We start from the raw sequence: 22,859 nt of genomic DNA, 5'->3' as shown, positions 1-22,859 counted from the left end.
TGAGTTGCTTGAAGGAAGACATAGTTTATCATCAGTCTTTTTGTTTTATCCCCAGCACCTAGGACAATTCTTCATATGTTATAGTTGCTTTAAAAAGTTTATCGATGGGGGCGGCTAGGTGGTGCAGTGGATAAAGCACCGGCCCTGGAGTAAGGAGTACCTGGGTTCAAATCCGGTCTGAGACATTTAATAATTACCTAGCTGTGTGGCCTTGGGCAAGCTACTTAACCCCATTTGCCTTGCAAAAACCTAAAAGAATAAAAAAGTTTAAAAAAGTTTAGCAATGGATATATTGATTCTGCCATGGCAGACCTTCTTATTCTTGTAATGTGTTTAGTCATCTTCAATGAGCAATCTAAATTCTGACCTACACTTTATAGATTCTGAAGATTCCTATCCAGAATTGTTACCAAAATTTCCCTGTTTCTTGCCTTGGAGATAATTCTTTTGATGCTTTTCCCCCTCTTCCCAAGTAACTGGTAATCTTGTAATTAGCAGAACCTCTATCTCAGCCAATCTGGTTTCCTCTATCGCTTCTAGATAAAATCATGAAGTCATCTTCAAATTTGATCTCTGACTTGGAAGGAAGAACACCCAAATTCAAGAACTCTGATCACTGAACTGGTGCTGGGGGAGCTCACTTTCCCAAGGCCACTACACTGTCATGAGCTTGTCAGCTGGGGCAAGTTTGGAAAGAGGGTCCTTGAGGAACTCTCTGCTTTGCATGGGGCAATGGGAGGGGAAGACCCTGAGTAACTGAAGGAGTATGGAGAAATGAAAACCATGTTAAAGATAAATGTAGAAGTTCTGAAAATATAGAAAGTAGACTGTTAATTAGGACCAGCTCTCTGTCCAAAACCACAAAAGCTAAAATGAGAAAAATATTTCCAGAATTGCCTATATTATGTCGTATGTACACACACACACACACACACACACACACACATATATATATACATATATATAATATATATATATATATATATATATATATATATATGGAGAGAGAGAGAGAGAGAGAGAGAGAGAGAGAGAGAGAGAATGAATACATGTTTTATTTTATATATATATACCTCCTTCAGTGGGGGAAATAGTGTTCCTTCACTTGCTCTCCCAGAGCCATAGAATGTTAACTCTGATCTTGATGAATTGGATTTAGTGAACCAGTTCAATAGGCCAGAGTGAGCATGAGAACATCCAAAAGCAAAAAATAAGATAAAATAAAATAAAAGCAGGGCCAAGTGGGGTGAGGCCTCCTGAGTGGCTCTCCCATGCCCCACTCTCTTCTCTTGCCTGCTGTGTCTGCAGAGAAGTTTTCCGCTAGGGCCTCCAGCTGCACATCCTTCATCCTGTCTGTGGTCCTCATTGGAATTCTTGGAAAGGTCACATGTTGTTAGAGTCATCCATTGAGGGGCCCTCCAGGAGAAGTGGGTGGGAAGCTCCTGGATGGGAGGAGAAGGATAACACAGAAGAGTTAGCAAGCTGGTCTGCCAGTTGAGCAAAGAAAGCATTAAAATGGATGCATTTTGTGCCATTACCATTCTTTCCTTGACCTGCTGTGCAATTACCTGGCATTCAACTTCTGCCATGCTTTGATAACCACAATGGCCATCTTGTAAGCCTTTCCAAGTACTTTAATATATAATCTCATTTGATCTACACAGCAACCCTGTGAGGTAGATGCTATTCATAAGCCCATGTTGAAGAGAAGGAAACAGGCTAAGACAAATTAAATGACTTGCCTGGGATGATAATGCCACTTTGTCTGAGACAAGATATAAATCTGGTCTTCCTAACTGTTACTCAGATATTCTGCTCTCAGTATCTAACATTCTATTTGAGAGCTGGGGAGGCAGTTAAAAAATACAAAGATTAAACCCAAGGAAATAATGACAGTAATTGGGCTTAATGTGACCCATATTAGTTTAGAGTACCTACCCTAGGTATTCACGTGGACTATTTGTGCCCAACCTTGGTAGAGCGATCCAAGCTCCTATTGGTCTGCTCAGTCACAATTTGTCTCACACACAGTTTTGGTCTTTTTTGATAATGAAGGACAAGAACCAACCAACTAACATGAACAACAGGGGGGAATCTAGAAATGTCCCTACTTCATAGTGATTTGAGTTAGTTAGTGGCAGCAGTTTGACTTATGAACTTGATGATTTAAACTTTAAACTTACTGATCATGGTCCCACTAGAAGCTCATCAACATGGTCAGGACCTTTCTGGAAGATTCCACTAGGACCACAACTTGTATTTGGAAGTCTTTTATTGATTGTAAGTCTTCCTTGTCTTGGGGAGGGAAAGAGTTGACTATTGATTTTTGTGAGATCCTAAGTCTGAGCATAACAGATTCACCAATAACCTAGATTCCTCAGGTCTCATTGTAGGAAATTGAAAATTACTTTCTACTTTTTATGAAGCCTAATATAGCCCCTTCATCAAACATGGGGCAGACAAAAAGGAGACTAGCTTCTGTGACAACTGAGAGAAATAATAATGCAAATCTATTCCCTTCTTTTAGCTCAGAAATGCCATGGTCAATCGGAAGACGGGAAAATTTTCCATGGAGGTCAAGAAGACAGTGGATAAAGGGGTACACTTTCTAAAACATTCTTCCAGTCCCATTTAAAACCAACTACTGGACAAAATTATCTTTGAAGTTGATAGCTGGAATAAAGTTCTTATTGGGGTCATTTTTCCTCTTGTCTATATTTATCATCCAAAAAGATTGGATTACCATTCACCTTTTTCATATTATATCCAATTATTTATTTATTATTTTCTGGAATAAGCACTTGGTAAGCTAACCTATTTTCTTTTCTGACTGTTTTTCTCCTTTGATCTAGAAACGGGTTTTGGTGATGACGAATGACTACTATTACACTGACATCAAGGGCACGCCTTTCAGGTAGAATTTACCATGATAGCTGGCCATTTCATCAGTTATGTTTGTACAAAGTTACTGACTTGCACCATATTCATCACCATCATTATCAAAAGGTTGAAAAGAGCCAAGGAGGGGGCTTTCCCAACATACCCCTGGGTCTTTTACAGAATTGGGACAATGGCCCACAAAATCCCAGGGCAACTGACACTTTTGACCATGACTTTACGTCCCATTTCTGAATGCATAGCTTTGGTGATTTCCATTGAATAAAAGATGGAGGAAGTAGAGGGGGAAGGAGGTCTGGGGACTCAAGAGATGAGAGGTGTTGTAAGTGTCCAAAGGGTCCCAGAAATCTTTACCAGTTAACTTCTACATATCTAATAAGTCACTCTTTGTCTTTTTATCACCTAAACCTAAGTACAGTGGCTACAGACATAATCTCTCTAGTCCTCTATAATCTTTTTTTTTTCATTTTTAGAATTGTTCTTCCTTTTTCTTCAACTAACTCAAAAGCATTGCTTTCATTAAAAGTAATTGTGGGGGTAGCTAGGTGGCACAGTGGATAGAGCACCGGCCCTGGAATCAGGAGTACCTGAGTTCAAATCTGGCTTCAGACACTTAATAATGACCTAGCTGTGTGGCCTTGGGCAAGCCACTTAACCCCATTGCCTTACAAAAAGCATTAAAAAATAATTGTGAAAAATGACAATTTTACTGTACAGTGTCATGTTTCTAACAATTCATTGACAACTGAAACAATCTTTTCTCCATATTTTTAACTTCTGATAAGTTAATGAGTTTATTAATAAAATCTTTGCTTCAAATGTGAGCAAGTCAACTATTTGAGTATTCTGATCTCTAGTGTGCTCATGTGTGAGGAATAGAAAATGTTGATTTTTAATGATAAACTTCTCTAAGAAATCATTTTCTTGTCTATGAGGGATATTCTGAAGGATCACCAGTATGCCCTATTTGGAACTCAAAGAGAACATAGGCAGTATCTGCCTTTGGAACTTTATGAACCAGTAAGGGCATCTTCTAAATGAGAAGCTTGTTTTTAAGATTTAAATCTTAATTTGAATTATGCCAGGAGAGAACAACCATTAAACAGACTAAGCATAGGAGAGTGATTATATACATTATACATTGTATATTATATAATATATTATTATACATTATATATTTATCTATATTGTCACAAAGGAATGGATATGATCAGAGAAATTCTTGACCAATTCCAGATAGTGTTGAAAGTCTGAACTTTTATCCTTGAGAAAGTTCCACTCACTCACAGCCTTGGTTCTATAGGTATAACAACACAGGTTATTTCTAGAAATATTGAGTGGATGAGATTTGAAGCAAAGATTTGAAGCATCTTGGTCAGCAACATGAGGGGTTGAAGACCAGCAAAGGGTGTGTGTATCTTCTCCTCCTCTGGAAGGCTGAGCTTTAGCCGTATCTTGTAGAAACACACACACACACACACACACACACACACACACACACACACACACACAAACAGAGCAGCCAATTATTGCTGGCACATCCCCTCAGAATCAGCTTTCAAGAAACAGTGATTGAACCCAAGAATCCCAAGTTCTAATCAAGAAGTCTTTTTTTCCTTTTTCTGAATAAACTCTTCTGTAAATTGTTTAGAGAACATGAAATGAGAGTGTGAAAATGGAAAAGAAAAATGCTAACATTCAAGCCTCTTCCAACCAGAGCCTGATCTCAAGATCTTTATTTCTCTGCACAGTTTAGGTGTGGCTCTCTCTAGAGGACATGGGAAATATTTCTTCAGAGGAAATGTCACCATAGAAGAAGGTAAGGTCCTTTCTCTGTCTTCCGAGGGTTTTTTTTTAAATAGAGAAACTTTGGAGCCCAAGAGGGCTAGTTAGGTTTGGCTTCTTTTCCCACTTCAACATTGTTGTTCAGGGTAGGTTGATTACATCATTGGACTTTTAGAAGGCAATAATTCCAACTCATTTTACACAGTAGTCTCAGAAAAATAAATAACCCAAGGCAGCAGAAGTGGCAAGAAGATGAAGGGAACTTTAAGCTTGGTTTTCTTATTCCAGAACAAAGAACTCTTTCCTTTCTGCCTGTCATGGCTTACACAAGTCTCTTAGACTCTTTGTTCCCCACATTAATTTGCAAAGGCAAATCTCAGTATTAGTAATATTTGGAAATCCTTTGATATTCACAATAGAAATGGGTTGAATTCTCAAGGTTCTCCCACAGCAAATGGGCAAAATGATCTTGGGCAAATGATGTCATCTCTCTGGGTCTTCAGATTCTTCATTAGCAAAATAAGTATGGATTATAGTAGGAATTTACCTTGATGATTCTCTCTATAAGTAAGAAGGTACTATCATATATGATTAAAATATCCAATGAGTAGGAAGGCCAAAGTTTCTGGCAGGAAAAGCAAGTAAATCCTCAACCTAGATCAAGTGTAATAAGTCTTCAGAAAATGTAGAGAGAGGAAAAGAAGAAGCATTACCATCTTTGTAAGGGTTAGAAAATAATGATGATGATGATGATAATCAGAAGTATTTATATAGTGCTTTAAGATGTATAAATCTCTCTTTTTCGTCTCACAAAAATCTGGATTCACTATTATTATCCTCATTTATATGTAAGGAAACTGAGGGAGACTGAACAAACTCTTCTGTAAATTGCTTAGGCAACATGAGAGTGTGAAAATGAAAAAGAAAAATGCTAACATTCAAATTAAGTCATTTGCCAAGTTCCTACAGTATCTGAGGCAGGATTTAAACTCATGTCTTCCTAACTCCAGGTCCAGAAGGCCATCCTAAGAGGATAGATCATTTGAATTATGAGAATGAGAAGGCTAAAAGGCATCTCATTATTGAGGATATAGTGCAGACTTCAGAATCAGCTCATCCTGAATTCCAGTCCTGCCTCAGACCCTAGTGGAATAATTGATCCTCTCATATCCCAGGAACCTTCTAAAGCAAGAACTTGCAGGAAAAGCACCACTATGCACTGGGAAAGAGAGTTTCCTCACTTGAGAAGTCTCTCTTTTCATGAATCCCTGGTATGGTCCAAAGTAATGACTGGAGTCTTACTTTCAGTCAATGATATATGGCTTTAAGATTTGTAAAACACTTTCCACATATTATCTTATTTTCACCTCACAATAATCCCTTCAGGTAGAGAAGTTCATTGTCCCCCTTTTATTTTGTTATTTTTATTTTTAGGTTTTTGCAAGGCAATGGGGTTAAGTGGCTTGCCCAAGGCCACACAGCTAGGTAATTATAAAGTGTCTGAAGCAGGATTTGAATTCAGGTACCTCCTGATTCCAGGGCCGGTGCTTTATCCACTGCACCACTGAGCTGCCCCCACCCCCCCCCCCCCCTTTTATAAAAGAAAAAATGAGGACAAGGGAGATTAAATGATTTGCCCAGGATGACCCAACTCATTTGTTTGAGGCAATATTTGGACCTGGGCTTTCATGAGTACAAGTTCAGAATTCTATCCACAATAGCCAAAGAAAAGTCATCAATAATGTGTGACCACCACCAAGAGATAATAAAGACAATGCAATCAGTAATTCCCATTTTGAAACACTTTAAGTTTTGCAAAAGTCTTCACATGAATGTCATATTAGAAAAAAGAAGAAAAAAGCAAACAAACAGCACTACTTTGCAATGAGCAAATCATACCAGACTGGTTTCAATGGTTTCCAGTAATTGTTCGAATATGTGTCTATTTCAGTACCAGATTGTATTTCTGCGCTGTGAATCATTTTCATTAACATGATACACAAAAGAGCTAATGCCTTCCTAGGTTGCTGAACAGCGTACAATGTTCAGAACAAATGAATTCTGTTTTGGCCTACCCCAGTTAGACCACATCTGGATCCCCAAGTTCAATCCCAGCAACCACATTTTAGGAAATATGTTGACAAACTGGAAATAAGTCTTTTTAAGTTTGGCAGATGACATGAAACAGGGAACAATCACCAATCCAGACAACAGAAATGGAATATAAAGAGATTTTGGCAGACTCCAACACTGAAATGAATATAACAAGATGGCATTGAACAAATATCAATGCAAAGTCCTACACAGGTTCAAAAAATCAATAAACTGGAATGGAGAAGGCTTGCTAGATAATAGTTTTTATGTAAAAGATTTGAAAATTTTATTGAACTCATGTCCAATGTGAACCAAGAGCTTGCTCTGCTGACCCCAAATTGGATGATTTCAGACTACACAAATAGATCTCATGACTAGTGGTAGGCCCTCTGTACCCTGCTCTAGTGGAACATTCTGTTCTAGGAACCACATTTTAAGAAGGGCAGCTATCAAACTGGAGCATATTCTGAGAAAAGCAATGAAGATATGGAAGGGATTAATGTTGTCATAGGAGAATGAGTGGAAGGATCTGGGAATGCTTGACCAGGAGAATAAAATTCTGGGTGGGAGGTAGAATTGGAAATGGATGATAGTTATTTTCAAATATTTAGAGGACTGCCTTGCTTTGTCTCAAAAGGTGGAATAATAGTGAGAATTGCCTAATATACAGTGAATTGTTTGGGAAGGGTTGATTCTTCAGTATTTGGAGGTATTCAAGCAAGGACTCGATAAAACCACTTATCAAAAATATTGGAGCACAGAAAGAAGACCATGAAGTTAATAGTGTAATCGTGTCTACATGACTTAGAGATTTTTCCCACCTCTGATACTATGTCTTTGATTCTATGATCAGGATGATGAAGGAATCCAAACCAAAAACATAACAATTATTTAAAAGAAATGTCAATTAAAAGAGCTATGATATTTACTCTGGAGATAGAAGATTCTAGAGAAATGTTAGGATCATATATTTAGTATTGAAAGGGAATTCAGAGATTTGCTAGTCCCAATCCCCTAATTTTAACAGGTGAATAAAGTGAGTCCCAGGAATTTCAAGTACTATCTAAGGTTGCCCTGTTAGGATCAGAGTTTGTATATAAACATAGATCTGCCTCTGAAACTTATGCTTTTGACATTTGGTAATAATCTTTGTGTATCTGGAGATTATGAACCTTATTTGTTGGCCCCAGAAAGCACAATCCAGAGCAATGGGATGATTTAGAGAGATCGATATTGGGGCTTGATATCAAGAAATAATGGCTGGAAAATTAGAGCCCATCAGGAAATTCAGTGAGTTGCCCATTGGCAAGTGAATTCTCCATAACTGAATCTATTTTGGATTAGACCAGAAATTCACTTGCTCGGGATGGCTCATGAGTTTTTGACCAAGTCAGATCTGGGACTTCTGAGGTCCCTTCCAATTCTGGATTTCTGTAGATTATGGTTCTTAATAAGAAAAGATGAGAACATATACAGATGGAATCATTTCTTCACTTTCTCTGTGACTAAAGAGACTGACCCATCCAGTATTCAGGCAGGAAGCTTATAGTTATTGACTCTTAATTTATAAAAGAAGTCCCTTCCAGAGTCTTTTGCATATTCCAGACAAAGGTTATTTTGGGAGGAAGTATCAAGAGGGTAGCCAGTGGTCATGGCTGTGAAGTTATGGTTTGCCATTAGGCAATGTCTTCTATGTGATATGGGAGCACAGGCTTTTGGAATGCCTGTAAATACAGGTGAAAATAGACAAAATTCAATTAATGAGACCCACCCAGCTCAACTCTGAAGTCATTCTCTTGGGAAAGAAGTGCTTCAATGAGGAATGAGAAGGAAAACCCAAGAACCCTAGACATCAAGTCAATAAGCGTTGATGAAATACCTTCATTGGGCTTTGTGTTAAAGTACTAGGGATACAAAAAGAGGCAAAAGCCATTTCCTACCCTCAAGAAACTTATAAACTAATGTCAATAAGTGAATAAATATGTACAAGCAAGCTCTATAAAGGATGAATAGAAAATGATTAAGAGAGGGAAGACACTGGAATTAAGAGGCATTGGGATAAAGGGTTCCTATAGAAAGTGAGGTTTTGGTAGAATTTTAAAGAAGCTATAGAGGCCAGGAAGTAGAGAAGAAAAGGGAGAGTGTTCCAGCATGAGGGCAACCAGAGAGAATATCCAGAGCCAAGAGAGGGGGCTTGCCTTGTTCATCTTGTTTAAGCAGAGGGCTGTGTCAGGATTTTATATCTGATCCTGGGAATGATAGTAAACCACTGGATTTTATTGACTAGACAGTTGACATAGTTGGACTTGCTCTTTAGGAAAATCCACTGGTATGGGAAGAGATGTAAGGCAGGAAATCAATAACTCCTGAAATAGACCAGACATGAAGTGATGAAGACATGTCCTAGAGTAGCAGCCATGTCATAGGCGAGAAGGGAGAATATTTGAGAAATGTTACAGAGATGAAATCAGCAGGTTTTAGAACAATATCTAATACAGGGATAAGAGATCATGACAAGTAGAAGTTGGAAAGCTAAGCTATGAACTTGGGACCTATGAAGATTGCTCTCAAGAGAAATAGGGAGTCAGCTAGGTAGAAGAGTAGATAAAACACCAGCAAAACTGAGTTCAGATCTGGCTTCAGACACCTAATAATTACTTAGCTGTGTGACCTTGGGCAAGTCACTTAACCCCATTGCCTTACTGAAAGAGAGAGAGAGAGAGAGAGAGAGAGAGAGATAGGGAAGATTGGAAAGTGAGGTTTCAAGGGAAATATATTGAGTTGTTTGGGACATATTGAGTTCAAGATGTTTAAAAGGCAATTGTAGACATGAGATTAGAGGTCAGTTAGACAAATATATTTGAGAACCATCATCAAGTGCACACTGTCCATGATGCATTAGGTAAATACTAGAGACATATCCAGCACCACTTAGCCGTGGTGTATGTCAGGACTTGAGACCTGGTCTTCCTGTTTCTGAGTCTTTAAAGCTTTAACATAAACTTGGTAATCCCATATCCAGTCAAAGACTCAAGATTCTTGAACACTATTGCCCAAGACTTCAGCAAGATTTTCAAACTGAAAAGCAGAATATCAATTTAAAAAACGAGAGTCATTTGGGAGGCACTGAGTGACACCACCAGGTCACATTGACATCAACTGGATTAAATGCCTTCTTCTGGACTCTTAATGATGTGTGTATTTTCTTCTGACCAGATGTTCCATCTGGTTGTCTGTGTTTTCCCTACAAACCCTGTTCAACATGAAAACAAAATGAAGCAATATTCAAGTCAATTGGACAAACATTCAAAATTCAGCTGTCTCCTACTGTATATACAAGATTCAACCTATTGTCTGTCTCTCAATCTGACAGGACCAATGGACAATGAATGAAAGCAGCCCAGAGTTTATATGGAGTTGATAGGCCTCTGTGGCCTTGATGAAATTGCCAAGATCTTTTATATAACCCCAGGCTCCTTATGAAAGCAAATCCTCTTATTTTTATAAGAAAAACACATCAGCTTTCTATTGGTCTTGCAACATGTCAGTGACAGAATAGAACAGTCTCTGAAGAAGTAAAACAAACATCCTCTGAAGGGCAGAGGAAAGGTGGGTGTGATCAAACTTATAACCAATGCCAGAGATGACCCCAAAAAGTGGAAAATGTTGAAGAAGTCCAAGTGCACAGACCCATCAATATACTCTCAGTTAACCAGGGGATGAATTCAACTGTTTTATAAAGCAATTTGGAAGTTTACACAAAAGAAGCTAATAAATAATACACGTCCTTTGATCCAACTGTACAAACGATAGGCCCATACCCCAAAGACAAAAAACAATAGGAAAAAGTCCTATATGTATAAAAATATATCATATCTTTTTGTGTGGACAAAAAAACCCCTGCCCCCTAAAGAAACACCCCTCAATTGAGGGATGAATTATTAAATTATAATTTATGAATATGTTGGAATACATTATGTTGTGAAAAGTAATAAGTAATTTCAAAGACTTCTATGAACTCATCCTGAAGGAAGAGAGCAGAACCAGGAGAACAATCTAAAATCTAACTTCATTGAAATGAAAAGGAACAAAAAATTTGTAAGCCTTTGATAAACAGTTGAACACAGAAATAAGCAAAACCAGGAGAGCAATTTATACATTAAAGAAAAAAATCTGTTAAGTAATGCAAAGACTATCCGTGATCACAGAGGTCCCAGGATGAAGCAAACTCCCCACTTCCTGATAAGAGAGGTGATAGATTTAGAAGATGGGGGGGGGGGCGGTGTAGAAGGAGATATGTATTTTGATCACGGTGGTTAAGGGAATTAGTTTTGTTTGACTATGTCTATGCGCTACAGTACAGTTGTTTTTCTTTTCTTCCTTTTTTAATTGTTTAGGAGTGGGATGGAGAGAAAATCGATTTCTTTTCTTAAAGAAACAATTTTTAAAATAAAGAGGTTGGAGGAAATGATGGCTTTGAAATGTTGCATGTGCCTTCATGTGAGACTATTAACTTAATTGTTGGATTTTGTTGCAAAAGAGCTCTCACAAGGTTGAAGTTATCAGGAAATATTGATACTGCAAAAATAAGACTTATCCATAAAACATAATATGTCCATATGTATATACACATATATTTATTTCATTTTTCTGTTTTTATTGAAACCAGTGAAGAATTTCACGCTTTAAAAGGAACAAAGAACACTTCCAAAAAGGGTCAATGGGCTGATGATGATGTAGCAACAGTGAAAGAGGGGAAACAAATGGCCAGAATGATCCCCCGGTACCCTAAGGACAGCTGAAAATGTGAAAGGTCTCATGATAAGACACAAACAATAGCCACATAGGTTGGAAAGGCAAGAATGGGCTGCAATCTGAACCGTTGGAGGGGAAACTAAATTGTTAAGTATCTGAGATGCTTTTCAGACATTGTATCAATCACTGAGATACCAAGACAATCATCGATAAGAAGCTTCTAGACTACAGCCAGTCTCATAGGCTCCACTCTTCAGGATGTAGACAGACAAGTTGGGACTGAATGAAGAGCAAGTAGAGAACCAGAAAGACTAAGGAGATGTCTCAAACCATGACCTCCAAGAGCTTCTTTTGGATGAGTCCAAGTTGGCCCCTGTATGCAGGGAGCAAGGGTTCTCATGCCATGGTTCTAAGAAGGGGAAATGTTGTGCTTGATTATAGGAGCAGTTGGAGACACACAAGCAAGGTATGCATTGGGAGCAGAATGTAAGCTATAAGTTCCAATGGAGAGCCACATCAAAGCCACTGTTATGACAACTAGTGTGTAGTAAAATGCAGAGGACTTAGGAAAGCCAAGAACATATTCATCCTCTGGGCTTCTGCCTTAGGAAATCACCCTCCAGCATACCATCCACTTCTGGTCAACACATGTCCGGAGAATTGCAATGGAAAATTGGAATGGGTTCAGGAAAGGGGTGATTAAAGGGCTGGACAAGAAGTTCCCCAAAGAAAGGTTTAGGTTTAGCCTAGAAAAAAGCTGACTCATTGTTAACACTGGGCTATGATCTTAATGTTTTACATGAAGGGCTTAAGGAAGATGCTGAGTGATCATTCTCAAACTAGAGAAGTTAGAATGAAGAGATGGGGTTAAGTCAATAACGAAAACTATAGGAAAGGACTGCTTTATCAGTAAAAAGGACAGAAACAGATACTGCTTCCATCCATCAAGGCAAGTGATAGAATCCTGGCTATTTGGTTACTCAAGATGACAATGTTCCTTTCCTTCAGATTTATTCTCTGAATAGACTTCCACCTGACTGAAGAAAGGAGGTTGGACCAGATACTCTCTCCAAGTCTCTCTAGGAATGGGAATGTGTCCTAGAAGCAACTTCTGAGGAAAATCCTAGGCAGATGTGATAACTTAGCTTCAAGTATTTAAAGAGTTGTTCTCTTTGGTCCCAGAGAACAAAACTAGTGGCAATGAATATACACCAAAAAGAAATCATGTTAAGCAAGATGTCACTTGAGAGTATCCAAGAAGAGAAAGAACTGCCTTAGGAGCTAGTCACTTACCTCACTTTGAAAATCTTCAAGCCATGTCTGGGGTGTCATGTCTTGGATTTGTTAGAGAGGACATTTTTTCAGGTACAGGTTGGATTAGTTGAGCCTTGAGGTCCTTATAGTTCCCTTAACCTATGTCCCCCAAATAAATAAAAAAGTAAAGACAAAATCCTGTTAAGTTCATAAGAACTTTGATCAATGCAAAGACTATCCATGATTACGGAGGTCCCAGGATGAAACAAGCTCTCTACTTCCTGATAGAGAGGTCATGGATTTAGGAGATTTAGGGGGTAGAAGGAGACAAGAAACAGTTCACCAGTTAACTGCACCTCTATCAAACAGGTATTTTGTGATAGGTCAGAAAGACTCTCTCTAGCTATTTGTCAGTCACAACCTTGCCATGAAAGTACCTACAATATTTCATAGTCATAATTCCCTCCAACCTTTCATTTTAAAATTGTTTCTTTAACCTTGTCAGGACTCACCTGACCCCATTCACATCATGACCTTCAGTATTGGAACACCATGATTCCTAGAAGAGGATGCTTAGTGACATACTCCACTGAAACATCTGAATTCCAATCCTGTCTTAGGCAATTCCTAGTTGTGTGATCCCAGGCAAATCACTTCATGTCTGTCAGCCTCAGTTTATTCAAACAGTAAAAGGCTGATTGAAATGAACCACTTTACAGGGTTGTGGTGAGGCCCAAGTTTGATCTGATCTGTAAGCAACTCCGGAAATCTTTAAGTGCTTCATAAAATCAGACTATTATTGTTTGTGAATAAGAACGATCCCAACTACTGGTGATGGTTTCTCAGGCCTTGCCAACATTCTCAAATTGCGAAAAGGTGGTTTTTTAATCCAACCATCACTCCGTTTTGTAGCCTAACCAGTTATGGCAACATTAATCTTAACCACTTTGGGGGGGGGAAGAGGTAAGTTAGGGAAGAAAGGAAAGTGAATATTTCCAGAGCCGGTGTAGTCTGCTCCTGGTTTGGACCCTGCCTCCATTGCTATAAGTAAAAATTCCTGCTATAAACTTTTTCCTTAATTTCCCAGGGCTCCGATAAGTTAAGTGGCTTGCTCAGTGTCATGATGCTAGCATATTGGCAGGAATTGAATCTTGGTCCTCCCATCTCCTATGCCATATCACCTCAACTCAAGGTCTAGTGTCAGGCTTTCCCCATCCACCAGGCTGCAGGCTTCCTTCTCCTCTCTGAGCTCAGATTCTTGGGAATAACTAACTAACTGAAGTTGGAATTGTAGTAATTAGAGTTGAAATAGGAATGGCAATAGACCAGAGACTAGAAAGAGAAGAGCCCCCTCTCCAAGCAATCCATGCTGTGACTTCTGATGACCATAAGACAAGGCAAGCATGGCAGCAGAGAAGAGTGGACTTCTTTCTTTATGAGGAAAAAGAATGCTTCCTCTAGGGAAAGAGGAATTCCCTCCCCAATTTTGTGCCTGGGGGCCATTTCCCACCTTTACCACATTAATCAAGCCTTCTATTAGTGGTAGAAAATATTCAGGGAGACAAGAAGGGGAAGATAACAATAACCATGGGAAAGAGAATTATTTCACCTAACAGAAGTGCATTATTTAACATGGTATCTGGAAAGTAGTAGAGGCTTAATAAATGTCTGTTGACTGATTGAAGGGGCCAAAGAGATATCTGCCTTCCATAGACTAGCCCACTCTGCCTTCTTACCCTTCTCCCCTCCCCCCAGCAAAAAAATGCCTCAAAGAGAGTACCCACATCATCTTTCCAATGATCGTAATTATAGCTCTCTCACTGTCAGTTTGTACTAATTAACCCATTTTCCTCCTCTTCCAGGCCTTCATGACTTAGAACACCCTGACGTGTCCTTGGCAGATGAATGGTAAGATTTAAACAGTCCATAAATGTGGTATTTGTTCCCCCGTTTTGGTTTCTTGCTGTTTGTACTCCCTGTGCCCAGTTCTCCAAGTTCAAAGGTACAGAGGGAAGAGACTGATAAATATTTACATGCTCATGTTTTTGGCCATGTCATGTCCTCAGGTCTTATTGCAACACAGACCTACAGCCTGAACACCGACAGCTGTCCCAATTAGATGCTATTAAGCTCTACCTCAAAGGAAAAGAGCCACTACTTCAGTGTAAGTCTATTTTCCAACTTATATGGTGTAGGCTTAGTGGGGGGGAGGGGAGGGGAGGGGGGCAGAGAAGGGACATATCCTTCCCCTTTCCAAAGGGGAATGGGATTGATTCTAAAATTCAATGACTGAGGAAACCGAAGACTATATTTCAAGTCATCATTTCCAGACAACTTTTGCTCTGGCAGAAACAGTCATGTGAAATACAGCCAAACTCATTTTTTTTCCCCAGGAATTGGAATGGGAGGAAGAGGCAGTGTGGATCTTTGAAATCCTAAAATAATTAAAGAATTTCACTTAACCCTTGGATTCCAACACGTTTTTCCAACTAAATCACATAGACATTGGTTAATAACTATGTAGGCGTTCCATTAACCTGAAACATCATGTGTGATGAAGGCTCTTGGATCTCAAAGGCTTAAAGCAGGGTTGTTCTTCTGGAGGACCTGTCCAGAGATAGACCATCTATCTAACACCTGAAAACCAAGCTGGCAAAGCTGAGAGTTCCCTGTGATAGCAAACTTAGATTCTTCAAGTCTTCTTTAAGGAAGAGTGTGAGATCCAGTCCCAGTCTCTAGCATAAAGCAATAGAGGGAGGGGGAAACCCTGAACTTGGAATCAGAACACTTGATTTAAATTCCAATTTTGCTCCTTACTATCTCTTATCACCTTAGGCAAGTCACTTCTTCTCTCTGGGTCTCAGCTTCCTCATCTGCAAAACAATGGGACTGAATGAGATCTAATTTTTTACCAGTTTTAAATATATTCTTCTGTGACTCTATGGTCATTAAAGAAACTTACAGTTGAACAGGGAAGATAAGACAGGGCAAAAATAACTATTGGACTAGAAGAGAGGGTATGGTGAGTCAGTTAGAAAGAAAGGAAGGGCACAAAGTTCTAGGAGAGAACCAAGGAGGGACGGGACCTATGTAGCTTTCTGAGCAGCTATATGAAAAGGTTTGTTAAAGTGAACTCACCTCCCAAGATTTGGATGTTGTCCCTATAACCCTGTTGCCTAGGTTGCTAGTAAAGAATCAGAGTATCTATTTGGAGTATCTAGTCTTGCTCTTGTCTTTGACAAATACCAATGTGGTATGCCCTCTCAGGGTCACAGAGGTCATTGTTGGCAGAGTCAGGACTAAACTTTCAAAGTTCTTTCTCTCAATTGGATTTACTTTCCCATAGGACACATTATATCATGACCTCTCTCTGAAAAAAAAAAGACATGTTTTACTTCTTCCTCTTTTTTTCCCTTCATTCCTTTTCCTTTACTCAAATAATATATAAATCCCTTTATATAGGAACTAGACATGGGACTTTATTGCTATAGGGGACTCCCAGAGGAGGAAACTCTTCTATGTTATGTGCAATTGTATTAGAGAGACTTGGCAAGGTTGTAGCTTGTTCAGAGTGAGATGGCCAATATGGGACAGAGGCGGGTCATTGACCCAGGTCTTCCTAGAGATAAATATGTGGGAATTCATGGATGTATACACATGAATGTTTGTGTGTGTGTGTGTGTGTGTGTGTGTGTGTGAACTTGGTCCCCAAATTTACCTCTAGAAATCGACTTGTCAGTTTGCTATAAATTTCTCCATTGCTAATTTCTATGGTTTTAAGCAGCCTTCCCCTGAGCCATCATCTCTTTAGGAGCAGACTCAGAAATAGAACTTATCAATCAGTGATGGGAACGGCCTTCCTTGCTACTTTTTCTCCTCATCTTGAAGAGGGGGTGAGCGGGCAAGCAGAGAAGAGCAGGGCAATTTGTTCCTAAAAAGGAAAGATTTTGCTCTTGTGACTGGACTGTCCAACAGTAGCTTCATTTGGGACTTATCTCAGGGTGGTTCTTTGTGGAGACAAGTGCAGGATTTGTGGAGGGTGGAGGAAAGGAGTCAGAACTTCCTAAGAGAGACCCAGGTGCCTGGAAATAGATTGGGAGAGAAGTTACTGAGATGAAAAAAGGGAGAACTGAGAAGAGATTTAGAATAATCAGAAGACTGGTAGGAATCAAAAGGGTATTTGGTTCAACCTCTTCATTTTTCATTGAGAAACAGAAGCCTGGGGGAAAGAACAGACTTGTCTCAGGCAAAACAGCAAAGTCATGATTTTCTTCACCAAAGACTCTACATTGTGATTTTTTTCCTATTCTCTGATGTTTCTGTTGCCACAAACCATTTCTCCTAGGGCTCAGTAACCCATCTCTAGGTTCACATGTCATGCCATATTGCCTTAGACTCTAAAGGGTCATGTCCATGAGAAGAGGCAAGATCCTGGGCACCATTTTCAGCCCCTCTTTCATGCTCCAGGTTTTTTTTTAGGTTTTTTTTTGCAAGGCAGTGGGCTTAAGTGGCTTGCCCAAGGCCACACAGCTAGGTAATTATTAAGTATCTGAGGCTGGATTTCAACTTAGGTACTCCTGACTCCAGGGCTGGTGCTCTATCCACTGCACCACCTAGTCACCCCCTCATGCTCTAGTTTGATCTCTCTTCTGGGGTCCCATCGGCAGAGACCTCAAGCTTCTCACAGCCCAGTCTGATGCATATCTTTGCTTGGAGACCCAGTGAAAGTCAGTTCCATATCCAGATGCCACATACGATCCCATTTGCTTCTCTTTGCATCCTCACTACAGACACAATATAATAATAAACCTACTCAGACATAAAGGAGCCCAGGCTCTCTCTGATTTTGTTTACTGTTTATACAGACTCCCCTGGAGAGGGAGAGAAGTGGATGCCCCCTTGGAGCTGTTGGCAGCAGTTGGGATCCCTACTTTCCCGATCACAGTAACTTACCCTTGCTGATATCTTTAAGGGAAAGGCAGATTCAAATCTACCCTGTCTCTCAATTTTATTTGACTGTAGTTCATGAAATCTATCCCTGACCAAGTTGGGGATTGGATAACATCTCCTTTAATTCATCCAATGTGGGGCCCAGATGATATTACGCTTTGTGACCTTTGTGCTTATGAGTTGCATCTCTCTGAGAATCATTCCTTGTTTCATGTCCCAATAGGTGACAAAGAATTAATACAAGAAGTCCTTTTTGATGCTGTAGTGAGTGCCCCCATTGAAGCCTACTGGACCAGCCTTGCACTCAACAAATCGGAGTAAGTGGTCACATGCATCTACTCTTTTGGAAATTCTCTTAAAAGAATTGGAAATTCCTTCACATTTTTAAGGAACTAACTGGGTCCAAAAGTCTGATGTTCCATTACTCCAATTTCCCTCCATATTTCCAAACCCCAGGGGACTGTAGCAAAGGCCCTAGAGTTGTACATTAACTCCCTGTAAGTGAAGAGAGGGACGCCTATATTCCATGAAGTCTGAGATGTGAAGATATGGGGATACTTCCAACACAAAGAAAGCAGGGGCTTTCTTTACATAGCTATGTGTTCACAAAGAAGTGAAAAACTGGAAGACAAGTGAGACAACATTTGCCTGGAAAGAAAGAAATTAGATTCAGAGTATTGTTTAAATTAAAGTATAAATAGGATATGCCAGCATCCTAGTGAAGTCAGAGACCTTTCTCAGGTTATCTTCTCCTATGAGTTTCTTCCTACATTCACTCATTTTTCTTCCTTTCTCCTTTCTTTTTGTCCCTTTTTAGCCTCCTTTTACAATTGGAATAGTATTTAAGCTATTATGTAAGAATAATGAGGGGAGAGGAAGAATTATTTGTATTTTCTTGAGCACCTCTAGATAGTACATATACACACAGACTGAATATCACAGAATCCTGTCACAGTCAGCTACTCCACTGTAAAGGACTCCTCATTCTGACATTCCAAACTCCAGCAAACGGCCATCCAGCCACTGATTAAAGAAAGATCTCCAAAGTGGGGTAAGATGCCATCTCTAGAAGCAGCCCATTCTGGATAATTGGAGTCCTTAGAAAACATTTATAGTCTATACCCACAAGGAAGACAAGAGTCCATTGAATAAAGTATTTCTATTCCCACTTGATGTCTTTCTTTAATGCTTTCCTTTTGGATGAAAATCCATATGAAGTATATAAAACTTCTCAATCACTTAAGCATGTGTTGATGATTACCATACTGAAGACATCCTTTATACTTTCATTTTTAAACAAGGCTGAGCGTCATCGTTGATGGAAAAAAAAAAGATTTTGCCTTGGGTACTGTAGTGTTCATCAACACCTTCATTTGTGAACTGTCTCAGGACTGTTCTTTGTGGATTCAGGGATCATGATACATAAATGGGCATCCCTATCCATGGGTACATGTTTGTTTAGGGCACATGAGTAGAGAAAGGCAAACTGAGGCAAAGTCAGTAAAGGTTATACTTTGCCTAGTCACTTTTTGCTCCTTTTTTGAGGCATATTGGACCTGGTATCCGTGGTAGAATAGAAAGAATACTGGACTTGGAAACAGGAAGACCTGAGTTCAGATACTGGCACAGTCGCTTTTTAGTAGGGTAACCTGGAAGAAATCACTTTACCTCTTTGTGACTCAGTTTCTTCCTCTATAAAATGATAGGTATGCACTCAGTGACCTCCAAAGTGCTTTCCAACCCTAAATCTTCAATTGTTTCACTGTTTAAGGACTGAGGAGAACCATAGTGCGATCTCAGTGAGAAGCTGCCAATTGGGGCCCCTTTTTAACTTGTATCCCTTAGGAGAATGCTCTTATGTAGTCCCAGAAGCAGTTTCAGTTCATAGCAGGCATCAGATTTGGCTTGCCTCCTCCCTCTCCCAGGGCAGCCCCTCATCTGTGAGCTTTCTCCTCTTCCCAATGTCCCCAGTGGCTTCCCCCCACAAAGAAGTTGTATAACCTCGTCCAAGCCCTCATGGGGAGAGTTCAGGGGCTGGCCTGGAGAATGACTGCTTTTTTCTGAAGGCATCCATCATTCTTTGGAGAAGATGCAGGCTTGGCCTCCATGGCCAGAACCCCCAAAGAAACTGTTAGTGCTTTTGGCTGCAAGGCTGCCTAGTTTCCTTCTGCTGTTGCAGAGGGGGGCATTTTCACATGCCACTCTCATTAGCCTGAAGCTCCCCCGCGATGCCTATCGGTGGATCACCCGGGAAACGCTTCTGGAGGGGAAGGGCCTCTTCAGGGTTGGCTACATGGTTATCTCGATGAAAAATGAATGTGTCTCTTGTAACTCCGTTTCCAGTCCCTGCTTCAAACATGTTATTGCATAAAACTAGCTTAGACTAATAAAAGAGCCATTATCTGTTTATTGTCTGCAAACATTAGCTGGCTGACTGGACTGCTCTTTTTCAGGAACTCTGACAAGGGCGTTGAGGTTGCCTTCCTTGGAACCCGGACTGGCCTTTCCAGGATCAACCTGTTTGTGGGGGCTGAACAGCTCACAAATCAGTAAGTCCTTCTGAAGAGGCAGGTGGGAGCAGGAGAAGGTCACTCAAGGTGGCTAGGGGGTTGGGGAGGAGGACTGGGTTTTGATTCAATTCAATAAGCCTTTTTCAGAAGAACAGAGAGAACAGAGAGAACAGAGAATCTAGAACCAGAGAAGCCAGTTGCAATTCTGCCAATTCCAATTCTTGTACTTACATCCTGGGAATACTTTGGTCAAGTCATTGAAACATACTTGGACTCAGTTTCCTCTCCGTAAAATGAGGGGGTTAGACTAGATGTTCCATGAGGACCCTTGTAATTCTAAATGGACCTGTGGTTTACTACTATAATTCTCTTAAATGATGCTCACTTCATTAGGCCCAGCAGAAGCAGAAATAAAATCAGATATACCTCCTGTTCTACCTTAGCAGTTACATTCTGCCTTAACACACTGCTATTAAAGAAAGAAGGGAAAGAAGAATGGGAAAAAGAAAGGAAGGAAGAAATAAAGAAAAGAGGGAAGAATGCGAGAGAAAGGAAGGAAGGAAGGAAGGAAAGGAGGAAGGAAGGAGAGGGAGGGAGGGAGGGAAGAAGGAGGGAAAGAAAGGAGGGACAAAGCAAATTATCACACTAAGTGTGCTAGAAATGGGGGAACCAGGAAGGGACATGACCTGAAGTTCTAGGGATGGGAAGTCAGCAGGTGAACCAGCTTGTACACAAACACTGAGGACTGGCTATGGGGAGAAGCAGGCAGGTCACCTGGCCAGGAGGCGAGTGCTCCCTGGCTGCAGCTGAGGGATGTCATCTTTTCCCACTTTCATCTTATGTATCAAGGTGTAGGGTCTGACAGAGGAGGCCTGGTCAAGTCAATAAGCTTTCATCTGGGAATGACATTGATCTGAGGGACAGTGACACAGAGGAAGCCCTAGAAAGACCCTGACCTTAAGGAGCTCACAGTCTGAAGGGGGGAGATAATATACAAACAGCCTTGTGACTGCCTATTTGGATTTTGTCTCTGTCTCTCTATTTCCCTATCTCTGTGTGTATCTCTCTCTCTCCATATATAGACTATAACATAGACTATTTATAGATATAGATATAGATCCAGGCATATACATATATATATATGTGTGTGTGTGTGTGTGTGTGTGTGTGTAAATGATTAAATTGGGCATAGTGCCAATGGGACTTCACTATTCTAAGGAGAGATTGAGAGAGGTTCTCTGAGTAGAAAGCTGGATTTTAACTGGAATGTGAAGAAAACCAGGAGGTAGAGATGAGGAGGGAGAACATGCCAGACATGGGGCTTAGTTAATGAAAAGATTCAAAATCTGGGTATGGAGAATTCTGTGAAGGAAGGACAAAGAGACCAATGTCACAGGTCTTTGTCTCTGTAGAGGGGAGTAAAGTGTAAGAAAACCGGAAAGGCAAGAGGGGACTAGGTTTTACAGAACCCCGAACACACAGTAGAGGATTTTTTATTTGCTCCTGGAGGTGATGGGGAACCACTGGAACTGATAGAGGGGCTGGGTGGGGGTTTAGAAAGAGGAAAGATAATGTGTCTTTAGACACATTAAGGACAGCCATTTTGAGGTGTCCACTAGCAGTCAGAGTTCCAAGGCTGAAGGTCAGGAGAGTGTAGGACTGGATAAGTTAATCTGATAATCATTGGCCTTAAATAAGAGTTAGCATTCCTACATAAAGCAATTTACAATGAACATCTCATTTGAGCATGCTGAAGGAGGCAGTGTAGATGTTATTTCCCCTTGTTAGACATGATGAAACTATGGACAAAGTTATTATACTACCCAGGGTAAGACACTGAAAGTCTCAGAGACTCAATTTCGTCATCTGTAAGATGGAGGTGAAGATCATTTTGTGTTCTGTCAAGGATGCTATAAGAAATTCAATAAACTGAAAAGGGTGTGTTCTTAGAAATTAATATTGCATAAACTGGGTTTTCATTTTTTTAATTGATCACTTCTCAGAGCCCTTGTGAAATTTCACCTGCCCCAAGTATCCCCCATCATCTCTCTCTGTCCTAGGAAAGCTTTAGGGTCTCACTGGCCTCTTGGATCTCATCTCCTATCTTGGGAAGCTATTGCAGAACCAGGGAGATATCTGAATTAGAGGCAGAACAGAAAGAAAACTTCCACATCTTTTTTTTTCCCTGAGCCCATCTCAAAACAAATAGCTCCAGGCCTGGCAGCTGCTCTGCAGTCCTGCTGTGGAATTCTTGCCCTCCCAAGGCTCATAATCTAAAGCCTGTTGATGTTTGAAAATCAAAACTCAATCTGGCCTTCTTTGACTTGCAGCAGGCCCAGTCCTCCCCCTGCATAGCAGGGAGACAGATTGGGTGTCTCTTAGGGAAAGGGGCAGCAGCTTCAACTCTGGTACACAGATTGGGCCCTGCCTAGTCCCAATACCAACCTATTCCCCCAGCCTGGCCCTGACTCCTGGGTGTTCTCTGCAGACCAACTGAGCCCCTATATCTATTATGAGTCACTTACTGAGGTAATCAGATGAAGGTCATGGTGCATGGAAGTGATCCTAAAGCTATGAATATGCTTATCTCCAGCTCAATCAATTTAGTTGTAG

General features: G+C 40.2%; 1 protein-coding gene across 1 annotated transcript in view; it reads left to right on the top strand.

Moving 5' to 3' along the window:
- Nucleotides 1-22,859, top strand: part of CACNA2D3 (calcium voltage-gated channel auxiliary subunit alpha2delta 3) — an 804,577-nt gene that overhangs the window by 600,049 nt on the left and 181,669 nt on the right. Inside the window, exons 17-23 of the mRNA XM_074199069.1 lie at nucleotides 2,528-2,599; nucleotides 2,853-2,914; nucleotides 4,650-4,717; nucleotides 14,649-14,694; nucleotides 14,853-14,950; nucleotides 17,960-18,053; nucleotides 20,190-20,285. Of these exons, the coding sequence (XP_074055170.1) occupies nucleotides 2,528-2,599; nucleotides 2,853-2,914; nucleotides 4,650-4,717; nucleotides 14,649-14,694; nucleotides 14,853-14,950; nucleotides 17,960-18,053; nucleotides 20,190-20,285 (536 nt within the window). The remainder of the gene's footprint in view (nucleotides 1-2,527; nucleotides 2,600-2,852; nucleotides 2,915-4,649; nucleotides 4,718-14,648; nucleotides 14,695-14,852; nucleotides 14,951-17,959; nucleotides 18,054-20,189; nucleotides 20,286-22,859) is intronic.

The sequence above is a fragment of the Macrotis lagotis genome, chromosome 8 (genome assembly GCF_037893015.1).
Source record: "Macrotis lagotis isolate mMagLag1 chromosome 8, bilby.v1.9.chrom.fasta, whole genome shotgun sequence".
Taxonomy (NCBI): Eukaryota; Metazoa; Chordata; class Mammalia; order Peramelemorphia; family Peramelidae; genus Macrotis; species Macrotis lagotis.
The sequence above is the reverse complement of the archived record's forward strand: the minus strand, read 5'-3'. Positions and strand labels throughout refer to the sequence as shown.